General features: G+C 33.4%; 1 protein-coding gene and 1 long non-coding RNA gene across 6 annotated transcripts in view; both read left to right on the top strand.

Annotated features, from left to right (window-relative positions):
- LOC135196373 (AT-rich interactive domain-containing protein 5B-like) overlaps window positions 1–26764 on the top strand; it is a 185813-nt gene that overhangs the window by 155028 nt on the left and 4021 nt on the right. For 2 of the 5 annotated variants that reach the window (XM_064223158.1, XM_064223159.1), the window contains exons 3-9: window positions 5752–5968; window positions 6357–6593; window positions 6935–7288; window positions 8761–8932; window positions 10148–10265; window positions 21177–21389; window positions 26343–26593. In XM_064223158.1, coding sequence (XP_064079228.1) covers window positions 5752–5968; window positions 6357–6593; window positions 6935–7288; window positions 8761–8932; window positions 10148–10265; window positions 21177–21389; window positions 26343–26593 — 1562 coding nt within the window. The remainder of the gene's footprint in view (window positions 1–5751; window positions 5969–6356; window positions 6594–6934; window positions 7289–8760; window positions 8933–10147; window positions 10266–21176; window positions 21390–26342; window positions 26594–26764) is intronic. The other 3 variants (XM_064223160.1, XM_064223161.1, XM_064223162.1) reach the window with 3 other exon arrangements.
- Window positions 21396–25835, top strand: LOC135196376 (uncharacterized). The gene is made up of 2 exons (XR_010310398.1): window positions 21396–25189; window positions 25232–25835. It is a non-coding gene; the product is annotated as an uncharacterized LOC135196376 (long non-coding RNA).

Here is a 26764-nt window from a genome sequence, read left to right as displayed (position 1 = left end):
TTTATCTTAAAAAAATGGGAGTCAAGTTTTTTTTTATCTTAAAAAAATGGGCAGTCAAGTTTTTTCGTGTAGACTGTCTTTCATTAGGTAGATTCTTTTTAGATTATTATGGGTTTTCCGTCTCTCTCGCCCTCTTTTCTCATTTTTCTTATGTTGTCGATGTTGTTTGTAAGTTGAAATGGGAAGCTACCCATCTGCTTTATTTATCGACGTGACTGATATCCTGAAAGTGAATATTGTTGCTACGCAATCAAATAAGTCGCTGGCATACCCGTACAAATCAAGCATACACTCACTTGCTTTTTACTCACTTTTATTCGTTGTATCGGTGGCTTCCAAGTAGATTTTATTTCCATTAATATTAATCCTTGTAGTATAGCCAACTTCCACGCATGCGCATCTACGTCCCAATTGTTCACGGGGAATTCGTTATTTTGTGAGAACATTTTACACACCTTAGTCAACGAGCCTTTATTGTGAGGACTTGCCTCACAATATGCCCCTCTGGCATATTCTTAGTAGAAGTAGACGAATGCATTGCGGCTGATTCATTGCGTATGAGTGTCATGTATAGTAGTTGGGAATTTCAATTAACCCGTTTTCTTAGCAGAAAAGTTTCTCTCACTCTCTCTGGGAGTTGAAACTTGTACATCATTGTGAATGTTTCTCGTAAACTGACAACGTTAACGCGTTCCATGTGGCTGCTGCTACTGCTGCTGTCAGGATTACGAGGAACACCTGTTCATCGGCAGCTGTTGCAGCTGTAGCCTATGGAAAGACTGCTCTGTTGAATATGTACCAGCAGCAGACTGATTTTCCTAATGACGGTTTTGAAATTAAAATACCTAATTATTTTCTAAGGTTTTGAAGTTAATACCTAATTATTTTCTAATACAACATGAAGTTCCTATATTTGTCCGTGGTTTAACCATGTGGTCTTCCTTTGAGACTATTGAGAACATAGTTTAATTTTATACGTATTGCATAATTTAGTCGACGGCTGTCACTTTTAACAGGCTTCATGATCTCGTTCTATTAAAATAAATTCAGAAGACTTCCAAGGTTACTACACCTTCGTCCGTTAGTCTTGTGTCGGTTCTGTCATTATCATAAGACTGGATATAAATTTGAGATTCATTCCAGCCACCCACTAGACAACACATGTAGGTATGCTGATCGTAATATGATTGTACTGAGGGAAAGATCAAAGTTGACAAACAGTCAAGTATCGAGAATAAGAAACTGGAGTTTTTTTTTTTTTTTTCATAATGATCACCACTTATACTTTTAGATGAAATAGCCATCGAGTTTTTAAATACGCCATATATTTAAAAATTAATAATTATTAGATGTGGCATCAACAGTAGAAACTGACATTTAAACTTTTTTGTGGTTTTATTTTTTTTTATTTTTTTTTTATTATTATCATAAAATATCTTTACTCTTATAGCCGACAATCTTCCTAGTTCACTGCCCTAGGTGTGGTGGGTTTTTAAGAGCAAATATTTCGGAGAATTAAATGAGGTGTGTGTGTGTGTGTGTGTGGTGTGTTGTGTGTGTGTGTGTTTTTTTTTTTTTTTTTTTTACCTTAGAGGGGGATTTTTTTTAAGGGAGAGAAGGGATTATTCGAGTGGATTTTATTTTTGCTGTACTTTGGTATGCTGTAAAGCTCCAAGCCATATGTCTCTCTCTCTCTCTCTCTCTCTCTCTCTCTCTCTCTCTCTCTCTCTCTCTCTCTCTCTCTCTCTCTCTCTCTCTCTCTTTAAGGATTAGGTGTCATAGCTGTAGTTTCATTGTCGGTTAGTAATCTGATTTGTATCTGACTGTAAGTCTGCTCAACTTTTATTTTGGAAAGGGATTGTTTGTGTCAGTGTTTGCGACATCAGTTCATTTATTTGGTATATTTGCCGTTCTGTAAAAAAAAGTAAAAAAAAAAAAAAAATTAATTAATAAAAAGCACTCTCGATTGGAGTTTGTCATTTGGAAAAGTAAAACTCGCCCAGATTCACAACAACAATCATGGCTCCCGTGCAAAAACATTATGGAAGTTAAGTTTACCGGGTCAAGAAATGTAGCTACATTGTTTCCAACTAAATGTTCTTTCTTTCGCTCTTTTCTCCTCCATGACTTTGGCTGAACATAGAAAGGTGAACCGTCTCTCCTTTTAATGTAAGAAGTTCAGATTGTTCCTTTAGCGAAATGTTTGCAGACATTTCCCTCAGTCGGATGGGCTGTAGTCCTTTGTGCTGAAACCAAAAGCGGCCCTCTGGACATGTGATTTGGCTTGCTTGTTAGTTCTTTGTTAATGTTAAATTCGGTCGCATTGTCTTCTTGATGTTGGAAGATGCACCTGTTTTCTCGTGAACAGCAAGCAGATACGTTATACTTTCGATGCGTTATAAGTAACGCCAAGTAATGTTTGCTTTGCTCGAAACTGTAGGGTTTCCACTCGTAGCTCATTTGTTTCAACTACTTTTTTCTTTTTTTCTTGATAAGTCTCTCCCGTTGTCTTTGACTTTTCTTTTTTAATGATTAATGCAACGTTCTGGTGCTAATACGTGGCTTTGTTGTTGGCTATAGCGTTGCATGTTGTTATGGTTCAAGTGACGGTTAGTATGAGGACTTACTTCAGACAGAAGAAGATTTGTGAAGTTTTGCTACGGGAAGTGTTACTTCATTCATTGATTAATGAATAGGTGCTTCTTTTACAAAATAGAGGGTGTTACCATACTGGACTATTGATGTTGGCCTCTTTACATAGCAGGGTTTGACCGTACACTGCGTCACTGATCGCATCGAAGTATCATTGATAAGAGAACATATAACTCGTTGTGAAGAGAAAGTTGAAATGACGTTAAGGTGACAAGGATTACTACGTGTAAACATTTCAGTTTTTATTACTCTTCCTAAAAGATATAAACAAGATTAACAATGTGAAAAGAAAAAGAAACTGCTTCGGTATAAGCGCTGTGCTATCCAGCTATAGGCCTACTTGTCTAGTACGATTGTATTACGCAGATGCATTCGGTGTGTCCGTACTTATTTATTTTGTAGTTGCATGAGGTTGGTCCCTCCTTAAGTTTCAAAAAAAAAAAAATCATATACTAGTTATAGATGCTTGTTATAATGTCAGCTTGTGATTTGATCAACGTTCTAACATTATGTGACCACGTATTACGATCGTTTCAGTGCACTGTTAATGTTACTTCATAACGCCCTTTCTGTTATACTGACGTAGAATCATCAGAAATGTTTTATGTATTTTATTTTTATTATTTTTATTTTTTTATATATCTATTCTTATGTTTTTTTTTTTTTTATTTTTTTTTTTTTTTTTTTTATATTTTTTTTTTTATATGTTTTTTTATAACTGGTAGCGAGCTTTGTTTCTTTTCAAATGTAGATAAAGCTTACCGGGACTAAACATGATCTTTCACTCTTCTCGAATATTTAAGTGGAGTCGTTAGTAAATAAGTGAATGCAGCGAAGCCAAGTTTTAAACGCAAAACTGGAAATTGGCACAGAGAGAGAGAGAAAGAGAGAGAGAGAGAGAGGAGAGAGAGAGAGAGAGAGAGAGAGAGAGCACTTGATGAAAATGGCATCGATTAGGTAGAAGATGGGAGTGAGAATGGATGACGAGTGGTGAATTTTAGCGAAGAGTGATTGAGGAATTTTCCTTTAGTTAAGCGGTGAAATTTTTCGCGTAGGTATGAGCCAGGTGATTTTGTACGAGTTACATAGTGATTGAATGTTAATTCAATCTGAATTGGGTGGTCTTCATAAAGCAGGAAAGGTTTACTTGTACACTTTCTTTGCTAAACTGTGACAGCCGAGATTTCAAGATCATCTGCAACTGTTGGAGACACTTTCTCCCTCTTGTATATAGGATACACACATACATTATATATATGCAATACAAAAAAAAAAAAACCGTATCGTGCTTCATAGAAATCATTAGAAGGATCCACAGTAATATCCTTGTTTATGAAGATAAAATAAATTTATGGAAATATATACAAGCTATATATATATATAGTATATATATATATATATATATATATATATATATATATATATATATATATATCAGTGAGCTCTCTCTCTCTCTCTCTCTCTCTCTCTCTCTCTCTCTATACTCTCTCTATATATATATATATATATATATATATATATATATATATATATATATATCTATATATATATGTGGTGACTTATACACTAAAGATTTCACCCCCCCCCCCCCCCCTTATTCAAAAATTATTAATCCTCTATAAAAATATATATGTTTCCGTATCGCATGCAATAACCTCCGAATGTACTACATCTCAAGGTTTTGTCTAACAAATTAAGATAAGGTGCAATTTGTCGATTGAAGGCCTAGATGGCAAATCCAGTGTTCTATTCCTAAGGTTTAACTTATTTCCCATACAGAAATTCAGATCGAATTGATGCAAAGAGAATAAAATTTACATAAGCTAACATTTACATAAGCTGTTAGCTGTTTTTCAAGGGCAAACTATATGTGCAAGTAATGCTATGAATGGTAATGGGTCAAGGACACTACTCTGGGTATGACCAGAGATCACATTCCTGCAGTCAGTGTAGTGCCCATCAATAAACAACTGACCAAAATTTATGGATATCTTTACACAACTGGAAATAGAAAGAAGAGCATCAGAACTCCACAGTTCCTTGCAAAAGCCATAAAGCAAACAAAGGAATAGATGAGTATTTGCATCAGATACATTCAGATGTTATGTTAACAGACATTCTGAAACTTTACATAATAGTGTATGAGAGAGAAAGAAATCCAGTGGTAATCTGTAGGGATATGGCTACTGCAACCACATTTATAGAATGGAGTGAGATTACCAGTTCCTCAAAAAGAGCAAAAAAACCCATTTAGCTAACTTACAAAGAGTACAGAACATTTTGGAGGTAAATAAGCACCATTAGAAAAAGTGATAAAAGAAGTGGAAAGAAAAACAAGGAAATTTACTTCTGTATTTGGATCTACATCTCTAAGCATCAATGTAAAGCAAAACAATAGCTCACCAAAAAATGTATCATAGGAGGCTTACTTTACAATAGAACTATGAACTTAACATCTTCAGATTTTTCCTAGTTAATCAGATCTGGCATAGGAGAATTAGGTACACTGGGTACTATATTTGCAAACTTTGTTTAGCTTGATTATATTTTTTCAGTTATATTTTGTGTCATTTTACAGCCATTGATTATAATTTTCTCTCTCTCTCTCTCTCTCTCTCTCTCTCTCTCTCTCTCTCTCTCTCTCTCTCTCTCTCTCTCTCTCTCTCTCTGTTATGTTAAGTTTCTGTATCTTTCACTGATTGATAGTGTTCATTTAGGAATTGAAACGTTTGCGAAATTAACTGATAACCGAGTGAGTCCTCTTTGCGGTAAGATATTAATTTTGTACAGTTCTTTCTCTCCCCTTCTTCTTATTAATTAATTCTGAAATGCTGAAGTATACTTGAATAACTGAGAGTATATAATGGACATTGAGTAAAGGTTGAATATACAGATTACAAATTTTGATTGGCATTGTTTTACAAAAATGCTGGGGAACAGATTACCTTCATAGTAATAAATGATCTGTGAGTTACTTTTTAATTTATTTTGTAGTATTGCTGTATGTGTGTGTGTAAAATATAACTGTGTAAATATATGTATTTAACTACAGCTTGAGGTGTCGTAGATTAATTTTTTAATCATAACTCTTACCTACAGCATGAGGTGGTCTCGTTATCGGAGAAAGTGGTCCTCAGGGCTGAGGATGTCATTGGGTGGATGCGAGCTGCGGGAGGCGTCAAATGGGACAAAGGGCTTAAGGGTGTGTATGGCCCACCTTCTCAGGATCCAAATTCTCCTTCAGATGCATTTTATACGCCACCTATATCAGGGGCGCTCGACATTAAAGAAATCATGAGAGAAAAGAAGTTGATAGGTAAGTTCTAATTCCTGTTCGTACTTGGTATTCAAAGCTTTGATAACTACAGCTGATTTCTGTAACACTGCTTACCGGTACTGCCGATGTCAATTGTACTGAATATATTTCAGATACTATCATGTAAAATCAGTCTGAAATATACAAAATTTCTGTAACTATAAATATATACTAGTGTTTTCCCAAAAACTATTTTTATCTTGAATTGTGATATGATTGAAAATTCAGCCATTAAAGTACAACTATTGAAGATTGACATTGAAGAACAATTTTTTGCTTAGTCTAAATAAGAACCTTTAAGTAACCATTCTTTGTTGTGTTTTGAAAGCCTTAAGTAACAATTCAATCCTTAAGTTTACCAGTTTGCTTCACTGGTGATATTTTGCAGGTGATGTAATTGAACCAAACAGCCTACACATTATTATACTGGGTTATGATAAATATTGTCGGATGAGAGCCCTTCTAAAAAGATTAGAAGGCGTAGAGGAAGAGTATATGAAGAGTCGTATTGTTGTGGCGTTGGGAGGATTTGTCGTTCCTTCAAGACGTACCTGGATGCTATTTTGTAGAGAAGTATTTGATTATCCAGAACTTGAAGGTCATGATCTTCTTTGTAATCACCTTTGTAAGTATTTTTACATTGTGCATCTTGTGTCAAGACATCTGGTACATGTAGTCAGTCTTTGTGATATACGTACAGTATTTTAGGAAATTTAGAAGAATGACTGTTTTATTTTAAAAAAAAACTTATCTGTGGTTGTTTCTGGTAGCCTTTATCAATTCCAAAAGATTCTTATGATGTTCTTAAAAGCTTATTAACAACTAAAGAATTTAACAAAATTATTGTTAATGTTTGTTAAAGAGAAAACCCTTTTGGCATTGGCACGTACAGTCGTAAACTGTCAGAAACACCATGTAGATTTCCCTTGTCTGACTACAGTACTTTTGACATGTACTGGCTCTTAGTACCTGAGGTACTGACTGACCAAGTCGTCCCACCTGCAGCGCCTAAGCTCCAAGGCCGACCGAGAAAGAAACGTAAGAAGCAGCAGGGTGACTCAGAATCAGAGTCTTCTGAAACTTCTGAAGATATTCGGCCCCGCCTCAAAGGAAAACCAGGCCTTACTGCCAAACCCAATGGTCTTCGAGTTTTGGACCGTAAGAACACTACTCGATCACACTTGACTAATGTGAAAACAGAATTCCAGACCCCTGCCTTAAACCGTCTTATAGAGGTGGATTTCATGTCAAAATTACACAAGTTCATGAAAGATCGCGGTACGCCTATCACCAGAGTACCACATATAGGTTACAGACAGTGTAAGTATACTTGGGTTTTGCTATTACAGATGTTTTGTTTTACATAATGTTACAGTATTATTATTAAGTAGTTTAGCAAGTCCTTTTCAAGTAATATTCTTAACTGTCATTGCAGTTTGTGAGAAGAAAACTTAAAGAAAATTAGTGATGAAATTGAAATATTTTTCTGCTCTTAGTGTGATGTGGTTTTAATTCTTGTGTACTTTTAACATTAGTGTATTTTTGTATCAAAGTTCCCTACCAAGGAAGGCAATATCATAATCATTTTGGCAAATTGAATTGGTATTAATGTGTTTAAAAGGCTTATTCTACTGGGTAAGCAAATCACTTGTATGGAATTATAAATTTAAAATAGTGTCTTATTATGTCATGTGCAAAAAACTTATGGTGGATCTAAGAATAGATGACTTAACTTGGTACGTAATTCTGTACAAAGGTCTGCAAATAATGTAGGTGCTACTGCATTCCTGATAGTGTGCTAAATTTTGGTATGGCTGATTCTAGGTTTCTGGAAAAGACCATGAGTATAAATTATAAATATGTATAAATAAAATAAGGAATCCATGAAGAAAACATGTCGAAAGATTAGATAGAACTAACTTTTGTTTTGTAGGTACATCCTGAAAATACAGAGTACTTACATGCGTTGTGTACCCTTTAAAATAATAATAGCTTCTGAGCACTTTTGTGCAAAAGAACTTAAATGTTCAATGAAATGCCAATGTTAAAATGCTGAAATAAGTGATAGACTCAGGGTTGAATGTGCCTTTTCCAGTTTTAGTTTAATAGTTGCAATGTTATCAAAGTGTACTGCTACTATCCATCAGCATTGTTTGTCCCTGGGATACAAACTGAGGTTTTTTTTAATGTATAATTAAAATATTAGTATTCAGATATTGTAATTTGATTGTGTTGAGATATTTTATGAAAACTGAAATTTCACCTCATTTGAAGGTGTGGTTGAGCGAGGTTAATGTGGGTTTAAAAAAGACAGTCTTGTGAAACTTGCTGATGCATCTCAATAGAAATGACCATATGCAGTAGGATGAATCGGTTCTACTCCATTTCTTAAGCTGTCAGTGTCTTGCCATTTGTACATTTGCTATCAGCTTGTCTGCGACAAAAACTGGGCAATTTTTCATCTGTACTGTAGCTATGATGTAATTGACTGTAATGGATCATCTTTTTCAGAAATCATGTGAATACATAATGAAATTTCACTTTTAATTATTTATTGGTAAATATGCTAATGTATGTTTGACAAGGGCTTTATGTGATGAGTAAAAAATATGATACTGTATGTAAACAATGTTTTGATTTTATTTTACTACTGCTTTAACTACAGGGAATACTGCAAGCCATAACTTTTAAATAATGAATTTATAGCATTTGTGAAGTATATACAAATACCTGCGTATGATATGCGTCTCGGTTTCCTTTAAAGGTACTTAATCATGCATTTTTCATTACAGTGAATGTGTTTGAGTTATTTACAAAGGTGCAGCAGCTGGGTGGATTTGAAGCAGTTGGAGAAAAGAAGATGTGGAGGAGTTTATATGATGAAATGAGTGGCATATCTCCATCTAGTAATTCACAACAGGCAGGACAATCCAATGCAGCCATCATGAAAAGACATTACGAAAGGTATTGTGATTGACAAGAGTGTATGGAAGTTTTCAAGTACTTTATTGGTAGCAACCATGATGCTGAGTGAAATGACACATATGCAAGAAAGTGGCCTTTAATCATGAATATGATTTTAATGCTGTTTGCAAGAATTTATGCTAATGTTCATAACTACAGTGAAGGAATTTTTAACATTTGTTTAGTTAAAATTTTATAATGGTATTGTCAGAATTGTTTATTTAAAATGCTCTTTCCAGTGGATGCTTTGTTGTCTTTATGACCCAAGACAAAGCATAGTAAAGTCAATCTATATTTTCTTATAAAAATTAAAATTGATTTTTGTCCAAACTACCAAGGGTACAAGTTTTGTAGCAACTTATTACTTTTTAAACAGCATTCGATTTTATGGACGTTTTACGTAGTGGGTTTCTATTATTTGTGTCAGGCTTCTTTCACCACAACCACTTTACTCAAATTATTGCATGATTTTTGTTTTTGTGGAAGTCCCCAGGCATACCATACTTGTTCCGGTTAAGATTGAGAAGCTTCTCATTTGTATGCTTTGCCTGGCAGATAGTGCACCAGAACCATGCAGCAACGATGGGAATAAGTTTTCATTGGACTTTTGTAATCACTAATTGGCAATCCCAGCCCTAAAACTAAAAAATGTATTGCAAAATTGTGCCAAAATATATCAAATAAAATATCTTTGAAATTTATCAAATCTTATGGAAATTTTGTAGAGGATTTTGAAATTTTTCCAAGGGATGTAATTTACTGAGAACAAATGGAGAATAAATTTTTAATCGTATATTGTTTATAGTTATGAAAATAACCATATATGTTACATGGTATCTTTACCTGCAAAGGAAGCCTTTCCATAGACAAACCATAAAGAACATTTCATGGTGCTGCGTGTGATGATAATGATAGTGAATAACTTCCAAAAAGGTGTTCTGGGGAAGAGTGGTGGTGTAAATTTGAATGGTACAAGAAATACATAAAAGGCATGAGTTTTAGACATTCTCGAAAAGGAATAAAATTGAAAAAGTGATGTGTCATATGAATTCAGGGAGGAGACATGTGTAAGCACTCAATCAAATTTTGCTTGGATTTCAAATGGGATTTTTTTTTTTTTGTAAATTTGAATTATTATAATGCATATATTTATTAATGTATTGGTGCTAAGTAATTTTACAAACTTGGAATTAATATTGACACATCACATCACAGATTGTTGCTGCCATATGAGAAATTCTTGTTACAAGAACAGAAAAAACTCTTCATTGGAAGTCAGAGACCAAATAAAGTCAAGTCAGAGCCAGGAGAACCTTCTGTGTCTATTTTACAGGTAAGTTTGTTGTATATGTACTTGTTACTTATCAGATAGTTACATTTTGTGTATGGTAGCTCAGATTGGTCATAAGTTTCCTGACATGTTGATAATGCAGCTTTGATTTGGAGGTTTACTATCATTTCTTGACATGACTTTACACCTTATTCATTCCATCTTAAGAATCCATTTACGTAGTGTTGACATGGATATTTTGGAATAGTTAGCATAATTTATTTTTTTTACCAAAATCTTAGTGTCCATGGCTTTAAATATTTTTGTAGACTCATTAATTTCTGGGGCATCATTTTGTCCATTGTACTTAAATTGCTAGTTCATAATTTCATTCATCTTGGTGTTCTTGTGTATGGAGCATTTTGTGTGATCATCATTGCACTCACTAGCTTGTGGTTTTAAATTTTATATACGTATATGGTGCATATTTCTTGGCCTGTAAGTGTAGTTGGAGTACAACTAAGTGAGATTTCCTTGATGTTCAGCTAATTTTCTAGTAGAGGAAGAAGGAGGCCTTGTTAGATGATAATGTGAGGATAGAAAAGTAATCATGAGGAATCCGCTTTTAAGGAGTGAATGGCAGAAAAGACTAAAAAAACTGGTTGACCCTTGAAGTATGTGACTTTCACTATGTATTGGGATTGTGAAGCCTGACAAGATTGAGAGAGTGGAGTTATTTTGGACCTAATATGCCATTTTGCTCAGTCTGTTCTTAGGCTCTCAGTGAAACCTAGCTGGAATTTGGCCCTAGTTTTATGAAGCGTGACTAGTCCATGTTTCAAACCTCTTAAGAATTCTCTGTAAGCTCTGTGCATTAGCGAGATATCCAATGGGTTCTCCTTCAGCCCATAGTTTGCTCCTTTGGCCATTCCTGCCATGTCCTTTTATCATAACAAGTGTCACTACTTTCGTTGTGTCTGGGCAGTCAGGCTTTCAAGAACTTGTTTTCTTTGCTCTGGACTTTTTTCATAAGGGCAACCAGAAGAAACAGTTGATGTATATATGCTCTTGCTTTACGTTGGCTTTAAGGATAATTTTGATTGTCCTCCAATTCTTCAAGGAAGTACATTGAGGTGCCATTCTCTCCTGACAAAAGCATATAGATATCATCCCTGTGTATAACAACTATGAGACTGGTGAGGTATGACTTCTTAGGTTATCTGTCTATGTGCCTCAAGCTACTGGCGAGTTTTCTCTTGTGATTACTTGATATTGTGTTAATAGCCAACCTGCTGAGGATCAAGTTTAATTTTTTTTTTCCCTCATGCCTTGACCCATAATTTAGTCTTTGGCCTAAATTTCATATTCTTGACCCATTTCATAGCCAGCTGAGAACTGACTTATGACTATTGTCTTTATTCCTTTATACAGGGTGACCTTGGTTTTCGTATGTACTAATCCAAAACAATAATTATCTTAGGAATAATGTAAATTCCATTACTGAATTCCAGACACCCAAAAATATTTTAAAAATATATATTTTATAGAGAATAAACAGTATTACAGTGGGGCCTCGTTATCCACGGGGGATAGGGCCCAGAACCCCCCCGTGATAAGTAAATACCCGTGTTATCCTGATACCCCCCTCAAAAATTGCTTAAAACTGCCTACTTTAATAGTTAACCCACCCAAGACCACTATTCCAATGTTTATAACTGCCTACTTTAGTTCAAACACCAAATATGTTTTCAACTATCACCTAAAACTAAATTCAAGACAGTTTTAAAGTTATTGTACAAAATTAGCCTTAAAAAATAAATGTAGTATTATGTACTACTGTACCATATGTAGCCTACTAGCCTAGGGATTACAGCTAGAAGCCTACATACGCATGGTGGGCCTCTTTTTTTTTTACAAGGAAAGAGAGGATGAGTGGTAAGAGAACTATCAAAATTATTGTAAATCATATGGGTACTCACCAACAATCTATGTTGATAAAAGATGGCGACGATTTGCAGTGCAATCCAGTAATATAATAACGATAATGCTACCAACAGTATGCAGCGAAACATCTCTTCCCTTCGTCACAACACGTTAATAGTATATCCACGTAAAAAACCTTCATCTGGCCTTTAGGCGTCTTTCCCATAAGAGTAAAAGAATCAGGGCTTTTGGATGCCACATAATTAACTTGTTATATGGGTACAATTTAAAGAACGCGCCCCACATTTCACAACAACAAACCAACCTTGGACAAACGCGAGTAGGCCAGTGTTGCCAACTGGGAATGGCAATTTCTTGCTAGATTTTGTTCCATAAAAGGCTAAAAAAAAATCACATACCGTATATACTCGAATAACGTGCAATCTCCCATATACGTGCGACCCCCAAATTTTCACCAATAAACAGTGGTTTTGTGTTTTGTCATGTATCTCATGTATCATGCAAGTTCATAAGGTTGGTGGTTTAGCCTGCTAATGGCCGAGTCATTCGATGATGTGCTGATGCTAGTCAAGTTACGTTAATTTTCTTATTAATCTCGAGAATTGAATAGAAAATCTCAAGATTAAAAAAAAATCCCAAGATAATAAAATAATTGTAAAAATAACACGCCTTGGGAGTCCTTAATCATCTCCTCTCTCTCTCTCTCTCTCTCTCTCACCTCTCTCTCTCTCTCTCTCTCTCTCTCTCTCTCTCTCTCTCTCTCAGGAATAAATTCGTACGTACTGTAATTTACTGATACCAACGGGTATCAGTAAATGTGTAGACATTGTGTGCGTGTTTAAAAAAATGTGCAGTACACACACATTCCGATGTTTGGTTTTTGGAAATTTTCAGATTTCGGAAATGTGAGGTCAGATGCATAATCACACAAACACCACTACTGCAGCAAAAACATTTTTTCCCTTTATGTTTTTCATTATTGTTATTTATTAATTACAGTTTATTTAAATAAATATTAATATAATACTGTTAAATGAATGTGAGATAATTAATATCACCTATAATAAAATAGTGGGACAATTAATACCATATGTTTACTAATAGGTATTATTTTCAAAACAAACATTCCGTAAAACACAAAAAATATATGTACATAACAATCAAAATATAATAATGTTTTGCAGTTCAACTTGTGAATTTTAACAATAAGTATGACTATATAATATATTTTCACCATATCGATCTTGAAGTTGAAGAGTCGTAAAATTCTGAGGATGGTCCGGGAATAGGATTTGTACTTTGTGATAACGTATCGCTACAACACCATGTGGTATTTTCATACCACTATATTGATGACGCATCGCTACGACACACTGGTGTTTTTCATACCACTATACGTTAAAGTTAAAAACATGACATAGAATCGACTTTGCGACTTCGTTCACTTTGATATTTTTAACGATACAATAACATTCATTTGTACTACTAAAACCATCTTCGCATAAGTAATTTTTCGTAGATATGTGTTGTTGCAAAAGCTAGCTTATACATAAAAGGCTTTTATAATTTAAGTCATCTTAGATATACATATGCACCCAAAATCATTGTGGGGAAATTTACTACTGTTTCCTCGGATATTGAAATACTTTAGCATCATTCAAACACTTTAATAATATAATGCATAAATACTAGGCTATACATATTTACATCGATACAAATACTACATACAGTTATCTACACGTACTTTTATATACAAAGTTAACAGTTATATAAACATACTTTTATATACAAAGTTAATCATATGAGTATATACAAAGTTAATCATATGAGTAGTGATCAGACGACAGCTGTGCACTGGACTACGTACGTACTACTTGGAAGATAAAAAAAAAAAAAAATTGTTGTTGTTAGTCGCCGGGATAGATTAACATTTTTCCAGAGATTAAAGAGCTGAATTTTGTTTTGAAGGTATGTCAACCGCGTTATTATATTATTGTTTTCACGAAGGAATAATTATATAAAGAAAATTATTGAGTAATTTTTGCCGTCAGCAGTCAGAAAATCACGAACATGGTAACGTTCAAACCTAGTGCCATCCATGCCATATGTCTATAAATAGAACAGAAGCAGAGGGCAGTCATTGGATAACAGATCTCCATGGCTACCAACCAACCAATCAGGTGTTAGTTATACTACTCTGTAATTTTTTAGAATGAACGTTTACACACACGAAGCTAACGATGATGTATGTGTTTTGCATACAGTACGTAGTTTTAGTTTTTATTATTATGTAAGTATTTTACTGATTTCATGAAGAATAGAATGATTCCTTCTCATTACTTTGAATGCAAAATGGCTTGAAGATTCTTCGGCAAAAAGAAGAGAGAAAACAAAAAATTTCCTTAGAAGATGATACCTATTTACTAACGCGGTTGACATACCTTCAAAACAAAATTCAGCTCTTTAATCTCTGGAAAAATGTTAATCTATCCCGGCGACTAACACAACAAAATTTTTGTTTGTTTTATCTTCCAAGTAGTACGTACGTAGTCCAGTGCACAGCTGTCGTCTGATCACTACTCATATGATTAACTTGTATATAAAAGTATGTGTATATAACTGTTAACTTTGTATATAAAAAAGTATGTGTTATATAACTGTATGTAGTATTTGTATACGATGTAAATATGTATAGCCTAGTATTTATGCATTATATTATTAAAGTGTTTGAATGATGCTAAAGTATTTCAATATCCGAGGAAACAGTAGTAAATTTCCCCACAATGAGTTTGGGTACATATGTATATCTAAGATGACTTAAATTATAAAAGCCTTTTATGTATAAGCTAGCTTTTGCAACAACACATATCTTACGAAAAATTACTTATGTGAAGATGGTTTTAGTAGTACAAATGATAGTTATTGTATCGTTAAAAATATCAAAGTGAACGAAGTCGCAAAGTCGATTCTATGTCATGTTTTTCCTAAACGCATTGACTTAAAGGAGAACGTTATTTTGGTTGTTTTATCACTGCCATAAACCCATAACAATGCAGTGTATGTATGATAATTCTAAACTTATTATTCACTACCAAAATAACGATGATATTTTGTTTTGAAAATTAATGTTACATATATTCCAAACATTATTACTACGTAGCATGAATAGTACTATAAATATTTCGAAAGATAATCTTGCTGTGAACGCTACCATAATTTGATTTTCATATACGTACTTACATTTTGTCATCTGGCTGGCCTCGCATAGATAAAATTGATTTCACTGATATGGAATTACTCCACGAATAGCCTTTTTATTATGAAGATATGACGACTTGAAGGAGAACGTTATTTTGGTTGTTTTATCACTGCCGCAAACCCATAACAATGCAGTGTATGTATGATAATTCTAAACTATTATTCACTACCAAAATAACGATGATATTTTGTATTGAAAATTAATGTTACATATATTCCAAACATTATTACTACGTAGCATGAATAGTACTATAAATATTTCGAAAGATAATCTTGCTGTGAACGCTACCATAATTTGATTTTCATATACGTACGTACATTTTGTCAGCTGGCTGGCCTCACATAGATCAAATTGATTTCACTGATATGGAATTACTCCACGAATAGCCTTTTTATTAAGATATGACAATAATATAGGTAAAAAATGCTTTTATGTATTTCGTTTACGCTTTGTCGCCAATAACAAACAGCAATACTTACGATTAATCTATGACAAATAGCGTTTGTATGACTTCATTGTTCAGAGAAGTTATATACGAATACTGCCAAAATAATAATGAAGTTCGAATTAATTTTAGCCTTAATGTTATTACTACTGTAATTACACTCCACTACTATTAAAATTTCTAAAAGTTTATCAAACAAAAAATGTCGCTTTGAACGCAACCGTATACATAAACCATTTTCGTACGTAAAGGTATATGCTTACATTTTGTGGCTGGCCACTCCGACGATAAGTTGAGTGCAATGATGTGGAATTATTCTTTGAATAGGGTATTTATTATGAAGATATGACTATAATATATATGGTAAGAATGGTTTTTATTACCTTTATTGTCAGTTAATATCATAATGTGAATGTTTGTGTACGTTGGTGGTTATCGCACTGCAACTACGCTTAGCCTACCAATGAACGTCGTACATAAACCTTGAATAGGCTATTTATTTCGAAGATAGGACAATAATATATTAGGTGAGAATGGTTTTATTACCTTTATTGTCAGTTAATATCATTATATGAGTCTTTAAATGAATGTTGGTAGTTATCGGACCACGGCCGAGGGTTAGCCTACCGAAAAAACATCGCATACGCAACACAACAAACCCGTGATGCAGCGATTCATACCAGTGATGTAACATGAGAAACGGTCCAAGAAAAAACCCGTGATTAACTGGATCCGTGAATACTGATCCGTGAATAAGCGATGCCCCACTGTACATACAGAAAAAGAGAAATAAATGTTATTCACTAATGAAATAGATAAATAAACATTTATCATCACTTACCTTTATGGAAGACTTGTTAGCATATGGAAGATGGAGAGGGAAGAGAAGTTATTGTTTGGAAGGGAAATCCCCCTCCAGAAGGACTTCACGGAGGACCAATTTGGGTTTACTTCTTTTCATTTTTTATGGGTACTATCTAGGGTTACTTTCCCTCTTTGTTTTTTTACTGGCAGTAGGAACAGCTTGAGAGACACTGGACCCCTGTCGTACAACAAAACTCTCCAGAGGCATTTGTTTCTAGTGTCTTTAATATTTGCCTAAATTGAAGCAAGGCATTATTATTAAACATGTTGGAGACAGCTTACAAGATCTTTGTTGGGATGATAATTCTCCACAATTTTTTTACTTTTGACTAGGTAGTTCTTCCTTCATCCTTTCACCTCAATTTTTATTCTTTATGAACAAATGCGGTTTTCATATTACAAAACCTATAACTGAAATCAAAGCGTGAAAGTTCTTCTTTCCAATCATTTTTGACGTGAATTCTCTTTGGCATATGGAGAAAGGGGATTGAGGCGAACCATCATATCATATAGCATGGGCAAGCACAGATGTGCTCACAATGTTAGTCTGGGCATGCTCAATCGTTCTCTCTCAATCTTGAACTTTACAAGTGGGTGCAATTTAGAATTTGTTAGCAGGGCAACATTTGATTAATGGCTTTGTTTTGAAAATGGTCTGGGAAAAGGACATTGCATTTATTGACAAAAAAAATATTTAGGATTCAGTGCAATATAATATTTAGCCTTTATTTATGTACTTTTAGTTAAGCATAAAAAACAAAATATTGCTATAATACCATTAAATTATAGTGTTCACTTTAAAAATCAGGTCACAGTTCAGAATCTTTATGTTAAATACCATGTTACTATGTCCCCAAGGAAATTCATTGAACATGAATATTAGATTGTGGTATGAAGTTTGTCCAGTTAGAAAAATGATGGCCAATATTAAAAATTACATCAAGTGCTTAAAATAAAAAAAAAGGCAAATTAACTACAGTATTTTAACACCAAATGAATGGGATCATATGAAATGTAGGTGTTATAATTTAGTTAACAAAGTATTGCCTGTTAGATTTGTTCTGAAATGAGTGGTGAAAAAAAAAGTTGGAGTGGAAAGTAGGAAGAACTCAAAATGAGCATATACGCAAAGAATCTCTTATACCATCTAATTTTGCCACAAAAGTGGCACACCTACAAGAATATAGTAGAATACTGTGAAAGGTTGAAGAATAGTATAAATAGATAAATAATACTGTAAATTGAGGCAAATTGTTTTTGTTTGGTAAAATAATGATAGCTGTAAAGGAAGTGATATGTTTTTGTTTTGCTATTGGATAATGCCTTATATGCATAAAAATAATACATACAATACATACTTATTAATTGTTAAAAAAAATCATATATGTGTTAAACAAGCCCCTTTTACTTTTTTTGGAAATATCAAGATTGTGGTTCAATGTGTCTTCATCGATTGTCATAAATAGTAAGTATGGGATAAAAGTTACATTTGATCTTGAGAAATTGGATATAATCACTACCTGATGTTAAGCCTAGGGCCTCGTTTAAATATTTTGCCCCTCTCCCTTTACTGGAGATATCAAATTTGTACTTAATTGTTAATTGATTAATTTTTATCTTGGGAAGTGGAAGGGTTTGGGTTAATATATATTTTGCCACATGATTGTTTGTGTTTTAAGTTACATACAAAACACTGTATAAGGTATTGTACTAAAATGTATTCATTGCAGTTTATGTGGTAGAATTAGTCATGAAGCTATTTCTGTAGTTTATGTCTATTCATTTGTTCAGGTGATTGGAAATACACATTTCCAATCACTTGTGGAGGTATGATAATTGAAAATCATTAGTTTGTATTAGAAATAAATGTATTAGGTTAAGGTTAAGCAATAATTTCATCTAGATCATCGAGACCTTTTCATACTTTACTATACTGAATGATGCTTGGTCGTCAGACCAAACTTATATAAATTCGTATAACTTTTTATTACCCAGTATTCTTAAAAGAAATTTAAAGCCATGGACTTGAGATTATTTAAATATCTATTAGGTAATAAAAATACTATTAAATGCTTTAAAAACGAATTATTATTGTATTATGCTAATGTCAACCTATGAAAAATTAATATGTAAGGCTTTTGGATTACACTAAGTGGCAATGAATGAAATATTTAATTTGGTAAAAGGTTAGCAAATCTTAGTATGATTACATCTTCTCTTGCACATATCTGTGTTTTTAGTAATTGCTTTTCTTTATGGTTGGACTCAGTAAAACATATTATGTCAAAACTTCATGAGTAGTGTGCAATGCATTATTTCCTTCCTCATTGTGATATTGGCAGCATGGTTGAAGTTTTACACTCATCTTCATATATTACTCATTCATCTTGGTATTTACCTTGTAACTCATCATTTGTGTATGATCCTCTGAGTAGCTGTCTCACTAATGATTATTACATTTCTTCACTTAGCATGTTTTTTTTTTTTAATATTGAAAGTATTTTCTTTTGTGTCTAATATTACATGCTTTGTGTTTTGGATAAGATTTCATTTGATCTTTTTCTAATCATTATCTGTAGGGATCTCGTTATGTTTGATTTAATGAATTCTTTAGTTCTACTGCTGTCAGAATACTGTAACTCAATACAGAGCGTATATGACTTATGGAAGCTGGTGCTGTTTTGGTTATTTTTTAATACATGGGAATTCACTTCAACTGACATCACCGATATTCCTCCTCATAATATAATCAATGATAATGAACTGAATTAATATCACTTCCTTACTGTGAAAAACTACATGTTTACATGCCACTAGGATTAAAACTGATGCTAGCATTTACATATGGGATTATTACTAAATTAAAGTAACTTATGTTGTGATGCAGTGATCGGAATTGATTATTACACATCCGAGATGTGAAAAAGTTAAATGATTAGTACTTAGCACTGTGATAGTAACTGATGCTAGCATTTATGGAATAGAGTATTATTACCAAATTTAATTATTTTCTTTGTTATGATTCAGGTACTGTATATAGTATTGGAGGCAGAAATGTAGGTTTAAAATCTTTTAAAGTATTTGCCTTCTGTATAATTATTTATCTTTATATTGTTATATTGAAGCTAGATCTGTATTATCTCATGCCAAGCTGGTTTTTTTTGTAATAAATTTCTTGAGAATTATGCTGAGAAATTGTATTGTGATAAGATCAAGGTGTAATATTGGATAATTCAAGTGTTCAACTTTTTTATAAGTTTTTTCCTACAAGAAACCACTACACCACTACAGTTGTTATTCATTCAGAGTGCTTAATTACAAATAGCTAACAAAATAACCAAGAATTTGAACAAATTATTTTAGGAGGAAGTTAGATGTTATGTATTTTACCACAAAAAATATCTTTTCTACAAATGTTATTATTTTTAATCTCCATGAATTCAAAGATTTTCTTTTTGCCATATTATGTTTATGTAGTTGGCAACTGAAGACAAGCATGTACAATGCTTGCATTAAAAGAGACTGATTCTCAGTATTCTGTAAATCCAGATTTGTTGAATTTACTCCATCATGGGATGGGAACCTACTCCAGCAACAGCAACAATCACTTTTGCTTGCTAGTTCTAAATTAGAGAAAGAATAAAAAACAGTGAGTGGTTGATTGGTATAGAAGGAAACCAAAATCCCAGTATATAACAGGTAGCTAGGCATTTTGTGGATTTCATATTGGGCTAGTTAAAATACCAAATAGGTATTTTGCATCTCTCCAGTCTGTTTACTGACTCCTTCCTGCCCTTGAGACAGATTGAGATGATCCCAATTAGTACAATATACTTATACTTGGGATTTGTTGTCATATTACTTAGTGGTATATATAGAGTTGAAGCATAGGTTTGCTTACATGTATACCATGTGAGTAGCATGATGATTAGTCATTTAAAATGACTATTTGTTATGGTTAGACTTAATTAAGTTTTAAATTTTTTTAAAGATGATGGTATCCTAACCTTATGTTCAAAAATAGTATTCAAGATCATAAAACATGTTAAGAATTATGTGCCTTGAGAAACTATGGGAAATAAGTTTGAATAGGAACAGACTGAAGATGAAATTGATGTAATGAATATTAAAACATATTCTTCAAGAAAATTAAATACGCCAAAAGGAAGAGGTTTTTGAAATTGTTTATTTTAGTAAGATTTAACTTATTAATTTCCTTATTGTAATGCTTACTGTAATGATAGCATTTTCTAATGAATGGAGTGCATTAGCTAAAGACATATTTTAGGGAAAAACTCTTAGTGGCATAAATAACATGTTGAGTGAATTCCCTATTGTGGTGGGAGTTAAGGAATAGTTTGTTACTGTGGTCACATGTTGTATTGGTTTTGTGTGGGAGTTTTGGATGAGTTGAGAAATTTAATGGGGAGGCTTGAAGCATGATGGCTGTTATTTCCCACAGCATCATGTGCCAAGTGAATGCAAGGCTTCTCTCAAGTTGGGGGTTGCCTGCCCACAGTTACGACCCTCTCACGTTTCTCCTGGTGGTGCACAGGAGGCACACGGGTTGCCCAGTGGGCCTTTAGGTGCAGCACCTCCTATGGGTACACCACCCCAAGCCAGCCCTGCACCTCCTGCCTCTGTCAGTCCTCCAACAACACCTACGGAGCTGACGGTAAGTTTAATTACGGCTAACCTTGCAGTGATTCATTGTTACTGTCAGGTGAGCTAGCCAGCTTGGTGCTGCCCCTAACCTTCATCAGATAAGTTCTGATTAGAGCAAAGATGGCCCACACCATTGAGAAGAATGGTCGTACAACTACCTAATAAGTTCTTGGTTAAATAACTCACCAGCATTTTGTAAATAAAACGTTTTATCTAAAATCCTTGCATCGAATAGGAGTAATATCCTTGGGGATCCCAGCAGATTTTGCATTGGTTAAGACTACTATTAAGTGCTTGGTATTGGAAGGGTTTCTTCATGGTAATGGAAGTATTAATGAAAGGAATACTACTCTATGGAGTTTATTCCATGGTTATTGTAATAAGCATGCTTGTGTAACTTGAAGTTGTTTAGAATAATTACTAAAGCTTCATGCATGGCACTCTATTTCATTTGCATGACTTTTGTCTCAAAGTAGTACTCAATCATTTCAATTATAGTTTTAAGATTTTTTGCAATAAATGCATTGTCTGCATTATCAATATCTAATACTGTAATGTATCTTGGTGGGCCCAGTGAAAAAGCACTTTCATTTGAAAAATTGTTTGTGTGCATGAATGGTATAATACATAACAAAAGTTTATATTTCAGGGCTATTTAATGATCATTGGCATTATATAACATATGATACCAACATTTTAATTATGTTTATTTTTTTTTTCTTTCCCAAGCACACAGGTGTTTTGTAGTTTAGCTCAGGAGACCCTATTATAGTTAGAAGTTGTGTTTGTTGTATTTAGAGAAGTAAGTAGACTACTCTTAATTAGCATATGCTTCTGTCCCCACCCTAATCCTCCTCTAAATTCCTTTGCTTGGTCATTTTATATGAAACAGTTAAAAGTGTTCCAAGTATAGGTAGTTTTATTAAAAGTACATTTATTCATATTTAATAAGAAATTTAGCTGGATGCAGAAGTGAAAAGGCATGATGTTAAAGTATTTACGTTCATTATAAGAAATCAAACTAAAGGTTATGCATAATTAACATTGGAAGTGTCCTTATGAAGAGAAATGCTTGTACTGTTTGGAAGTATCCTTGTGAAGAGAAACGCTTGCACTGTTTGGAAGTATCCTTGTGAAGAGAAACGCTTGTACTGTTTGGAAGTGTCCTTATGAAGAAAAACATTTGTACGGTTTGGATCTTTTTTCTGAATTGAGGTAAAAAAAAGCAAAAAAAACATGGAATAGTAATTGTGTGCAATGTTATGGGTCTCTTAAATGGATATGGAAGCCATGTTAAAAATGGATATGGAAGCCATGTATAAACAAAGGATGAATGTTAACTATAGAAGTGTCAAAAAAAAAAAAAAAAAAAAAACATAATCTGAGTAAAGTAGAGAGGGAGAAAGGATAGTTGACCCTTTTTATACAATTGTTGAAAAGCATTTGCATTCCATGCCAAAGAATACAATATTTTTGCGACTCTTTTAACATCTGACTTACTATGCGTCAAAGATTCATTAAGCTTATGACTCGACGTGGTTCAGAAGTCACATAAAGCCATTGGTCCCGTTGCTGAATAACCACTGGTTCCATGCAACGTAAAAACACCATACAAACAAACAATCATTAAGCTTATGAATAGCATGTAAAAGTCTCAGTTTAGTAATGGTAGATATCAGAAGTAAGCAGTCTAATTGCACCAAGATGCTATTAGACATTAACCAAACTATTGCTTTTCTAGGCATAGCCTACATATCTGCATTTTCAGACTTTACTCTTATATATTTCTTGTACTTTTTATTGTAATTTAAAATGAAAAAATGCAGTTTTGTCCCTGATGTAGTAGCATCAAAACAAAGCAAAATTACTACCAGACATATTTCAAGGTGCAGTATTGTACTTGTGATTTCCATATTAATATTTAACCTTGCTTATAAAATTAAAATTTAGTGTAGGGTTTTTTCATGGTTAGCAGCAAATACCACACTACCCAATTTTTCAAAGTATTCTTGCCATGAAGGTAATATTTATTAGCCAGTGTATGTCTTTATGCCCAAATTGTAGCATGGGCTTGCCCTTCACACAACCTGTAAGTTGATAGTACATACTGGATAGTGTCAGCTGGCCCCTGTGGGTATCAGATCAGTTAGTGAAACTAAATCTATTAATATATGAAAACTATGAGAATGTAGGCTGGAGAGAAGTAAAAATAGTATGTTGAAATTAAAAACAGCTGTGAAATTTCAAAGATGCCTTTGCATCACATGGCAATGATGATGATGATGATTTGGTTTTACCAATTGGAGAACAATGTTTTGCCAATGTTAACATGGATAAATTTGTAATGCATGACAGACCAGGCTATATACATCAGTTTTATAGCTACAGTAATGATCCACATTGTATATATACCATAAATTAACAGTTGAGTATTATTAAATGAAAGTGGATGTTATGGGAGATGGTGAAAGTACAGAAGAAAAGTACATTGAGTTACATGCTTTTCAGTACATCATGTTTACCGAAGGTCCAATTAACGACATAGCCAGAACATTTACTAGTCATTAAGCATCTTTTACCTGTATTTGGAGAAGTATGTTAGAAAGCGTTATGAGAAACTGATAAGTATTATATATTTAGTACCTTCATCATGAGTGTCCAGTCAGGTTATGATACTGATGATTCCCCTATTCGCAGCTTGGGAAATAAATGGCTCTTAATAAAAAATAAAAAATAAATATTCATGGCCTCCAGAGAGACAGAAGAAAAGTACTATATCCACATACAATTGCTTCATGCTTGGCATAAACCAGTCTTGTGTGTCATTGTTACTTACTCTTAGTATAATAGAAATTTTCACATTGCACTATCCTAAACATTCATAGGCTCGTCCCTGTTCGGAAAAAAAGGGAAAATTAGCGTCTAGAATTTCTATTTCCATTAGTGGTGGTATATTATATGTGTATTTGCATGTGAGAGTGTCTTATCTGGTTATGTAGTTGGTCTCTCTCTCAAAGCTGAATAGTATCATACATGTGCGCTAGCAAGATAATTTATTGACTGAAAAAAAAAACAATTGCAACATTAAGAAAATTTTTAGTCATATAATTCCAAAATCTCTCCCTTGGCATGTTATTGACACACAAAAAAAGTACTACAATACAAATATTTGGGTTGACAACTTGTAACCAAATCAAACTACCATGAAACTATCCAAAATAAGTGAATGCTATTTTAACTTCTCAATATAAACAGTCACTTTTCTCAGTTCAGTTGAAAAGTCTTAACATATGAAACCTGTATCTTTTTCATGTAAAATTTTATGGTAGTATTTTTTTTTATTGATTAAAACAACCAATTTGGTGGTTGATAATATTTATTAGAACTAGAGTGATAAATAATAGATGTGGAATTTAGGAACTGTACATATACTGAGCCAGTTTACTGACTGTTTCCAGTGTTAATAAAATATTATTTCTCTCTTTTGCACCTAAAATTGCACACAGTGATTTCATTGAAGTATACAGTTACACCTCACATTGGGATTGATAATGATTTAACATTGGTTATGGATTTTTTCCAACTGGTTGGTGATACACTCGGTGTATGATAATGGAACATAACTTTTTCCATTATGATAAACTTCTGGTGTGGCAGCCTCTTTTAGCTCCTGTTTGTATACTTTTAGGATCAGGATACGTTTAGTAACCTGGGCAGTAAAGAGGGAGCAGTTTTGAAGCACAATTTATCCAAGTCAAGAATTATATTTGCCATAGATGATCATGACCGTTTTAATCAAATTTTTACTTGGTCATTTATTTTTTAAATAAATGATTGGAACAAACATTTAAGTTGCATTTAGTATTTTATCAAACATGGAAGTTGAATGATATTCAGCATTTGATAGTTTACAGCACTACAAAAATGGGAAGTAACTTAGTATGGGCACAGCAGAAATATATGGTAAAATAAAAATGAAAACCTCTGGCAAAATTGATTAATTCATTTGCCACCATCTATCTAAGCAGTTACTTGCCATCACTTTATTAATTAATTATTTTCTTTTCTTGAGAGCTGTCCACAATCAGGTCTGTGAACAATGCTTGGTCGTCTTGCATTTGTATTATTAGGTCAACCCTTTTGAAATGTGTATAAACGTGGTTAGAAAATGGTTATCACTATTTCTTTTTTTTTTTTCATCTGTCCACCTGCCTGTGGTGTTTGCGTATGGTAACACTTTGTCCCAGGCTTTGGATAGTTACATTCACCTTACAATTATTATAATAACCTATTTCGAATATTAACGGTGTAATTCGCATACAGTAAATTATTAAAACACTATTCAGTTGCAAATGTACACCCAGATATCCTTTTATTTACCTAAAACTTACACATAGCGTATGCAGTGTTACCATGTGCGACCACCACAGGCGGATGGACAGATGGAAAAAAACAAGAGTATAGAAACGTACTTTTATAATTGAATTTTAAACTGACACTCAACTAAAATAAAAAGTACTTGACTCACAAGTCAGATCAATAGGAAAATTAATACTTAAGTAAATATTGTTGTGTTCTGCATAGAGAAATCTGAAATGATTGTACTGAATCGGGTAATTATAAACTCTGTTTCTACAAAATTTGTCTTACTCATTGAAAAGCTTCTTAGTTACTTAATGTAAATGGTTGATGTTTAGTGCCTAGATTTCAAGGCACATTAATTTAGGGTCCTAGTATACTTTTTGATGCAATTGAAACTTCAGTAAGGTTGTTAATTTTATATACATTATATGTGAAGAAACACTTATTTTTCTATGGAATTTCTCCAATTTCCAGGAATTTTTCCTTTATTTCTAGTTAAGAAAATCAAATAATGATTATTCTTGCAATTCATAAAATGGTTGTTTTTTTTGGAACAACATTAACTTTTTCCCATAATATTTATCTCAAATATTTTATTTAGGTTCCAAAGGTTACCACCAAGAAAGACAGTGGCACAATCCCCGAAGACCTAGCTAAGCGCCCAGAAATCACCATTACCCCCATACCAAGATCCATAGGTAGTGTGGTTCCAGGAGGTCCTCTTCATGATCCATTAGCAGCTGTACCTCCAGGTTTGAAAGGTTTGCAGCTTGCTGATCTCATGACCTTAGAGAATATTAAAGCCAGCTTCGGGATGTCAGCTTTACAAGATTTGGCTAAGATAGCTGAAAGGTAAGGAATCCCTCCTCATAAATGTAGTTGCAGTTGAAACCAGAAAATTTTATTCATATTAATATTGTTATTTCTTGTATTTATAGACAAATTGGAAAACGATGTTTGCAAGAAATATGTGCACCAGTATATATGTTATAAACTTTATAATTTTAACTTGGTGAAAGCTTA

This window comes from Macrobrachium nipponense, chromosome 17, assembly GCF_015104395.2.
Source record: "Macrobrachium nipponense isolate FS-2020 chromosome 17, ASM1510439v2, whole genome shotgun sequence".
Taxonomy (NCBI): Eukaryota; Metazoa; Arthropoda; class Malacostraca; order Decapoda; family Palaemonidae; genus Macrobrachium; species Macrobrachium nipponense.
The sequence above is the reverse complement of the archived record's forward strand: the minus strand, read 5'-3'. Positions and strand labels throughout refer to the sequence as shown.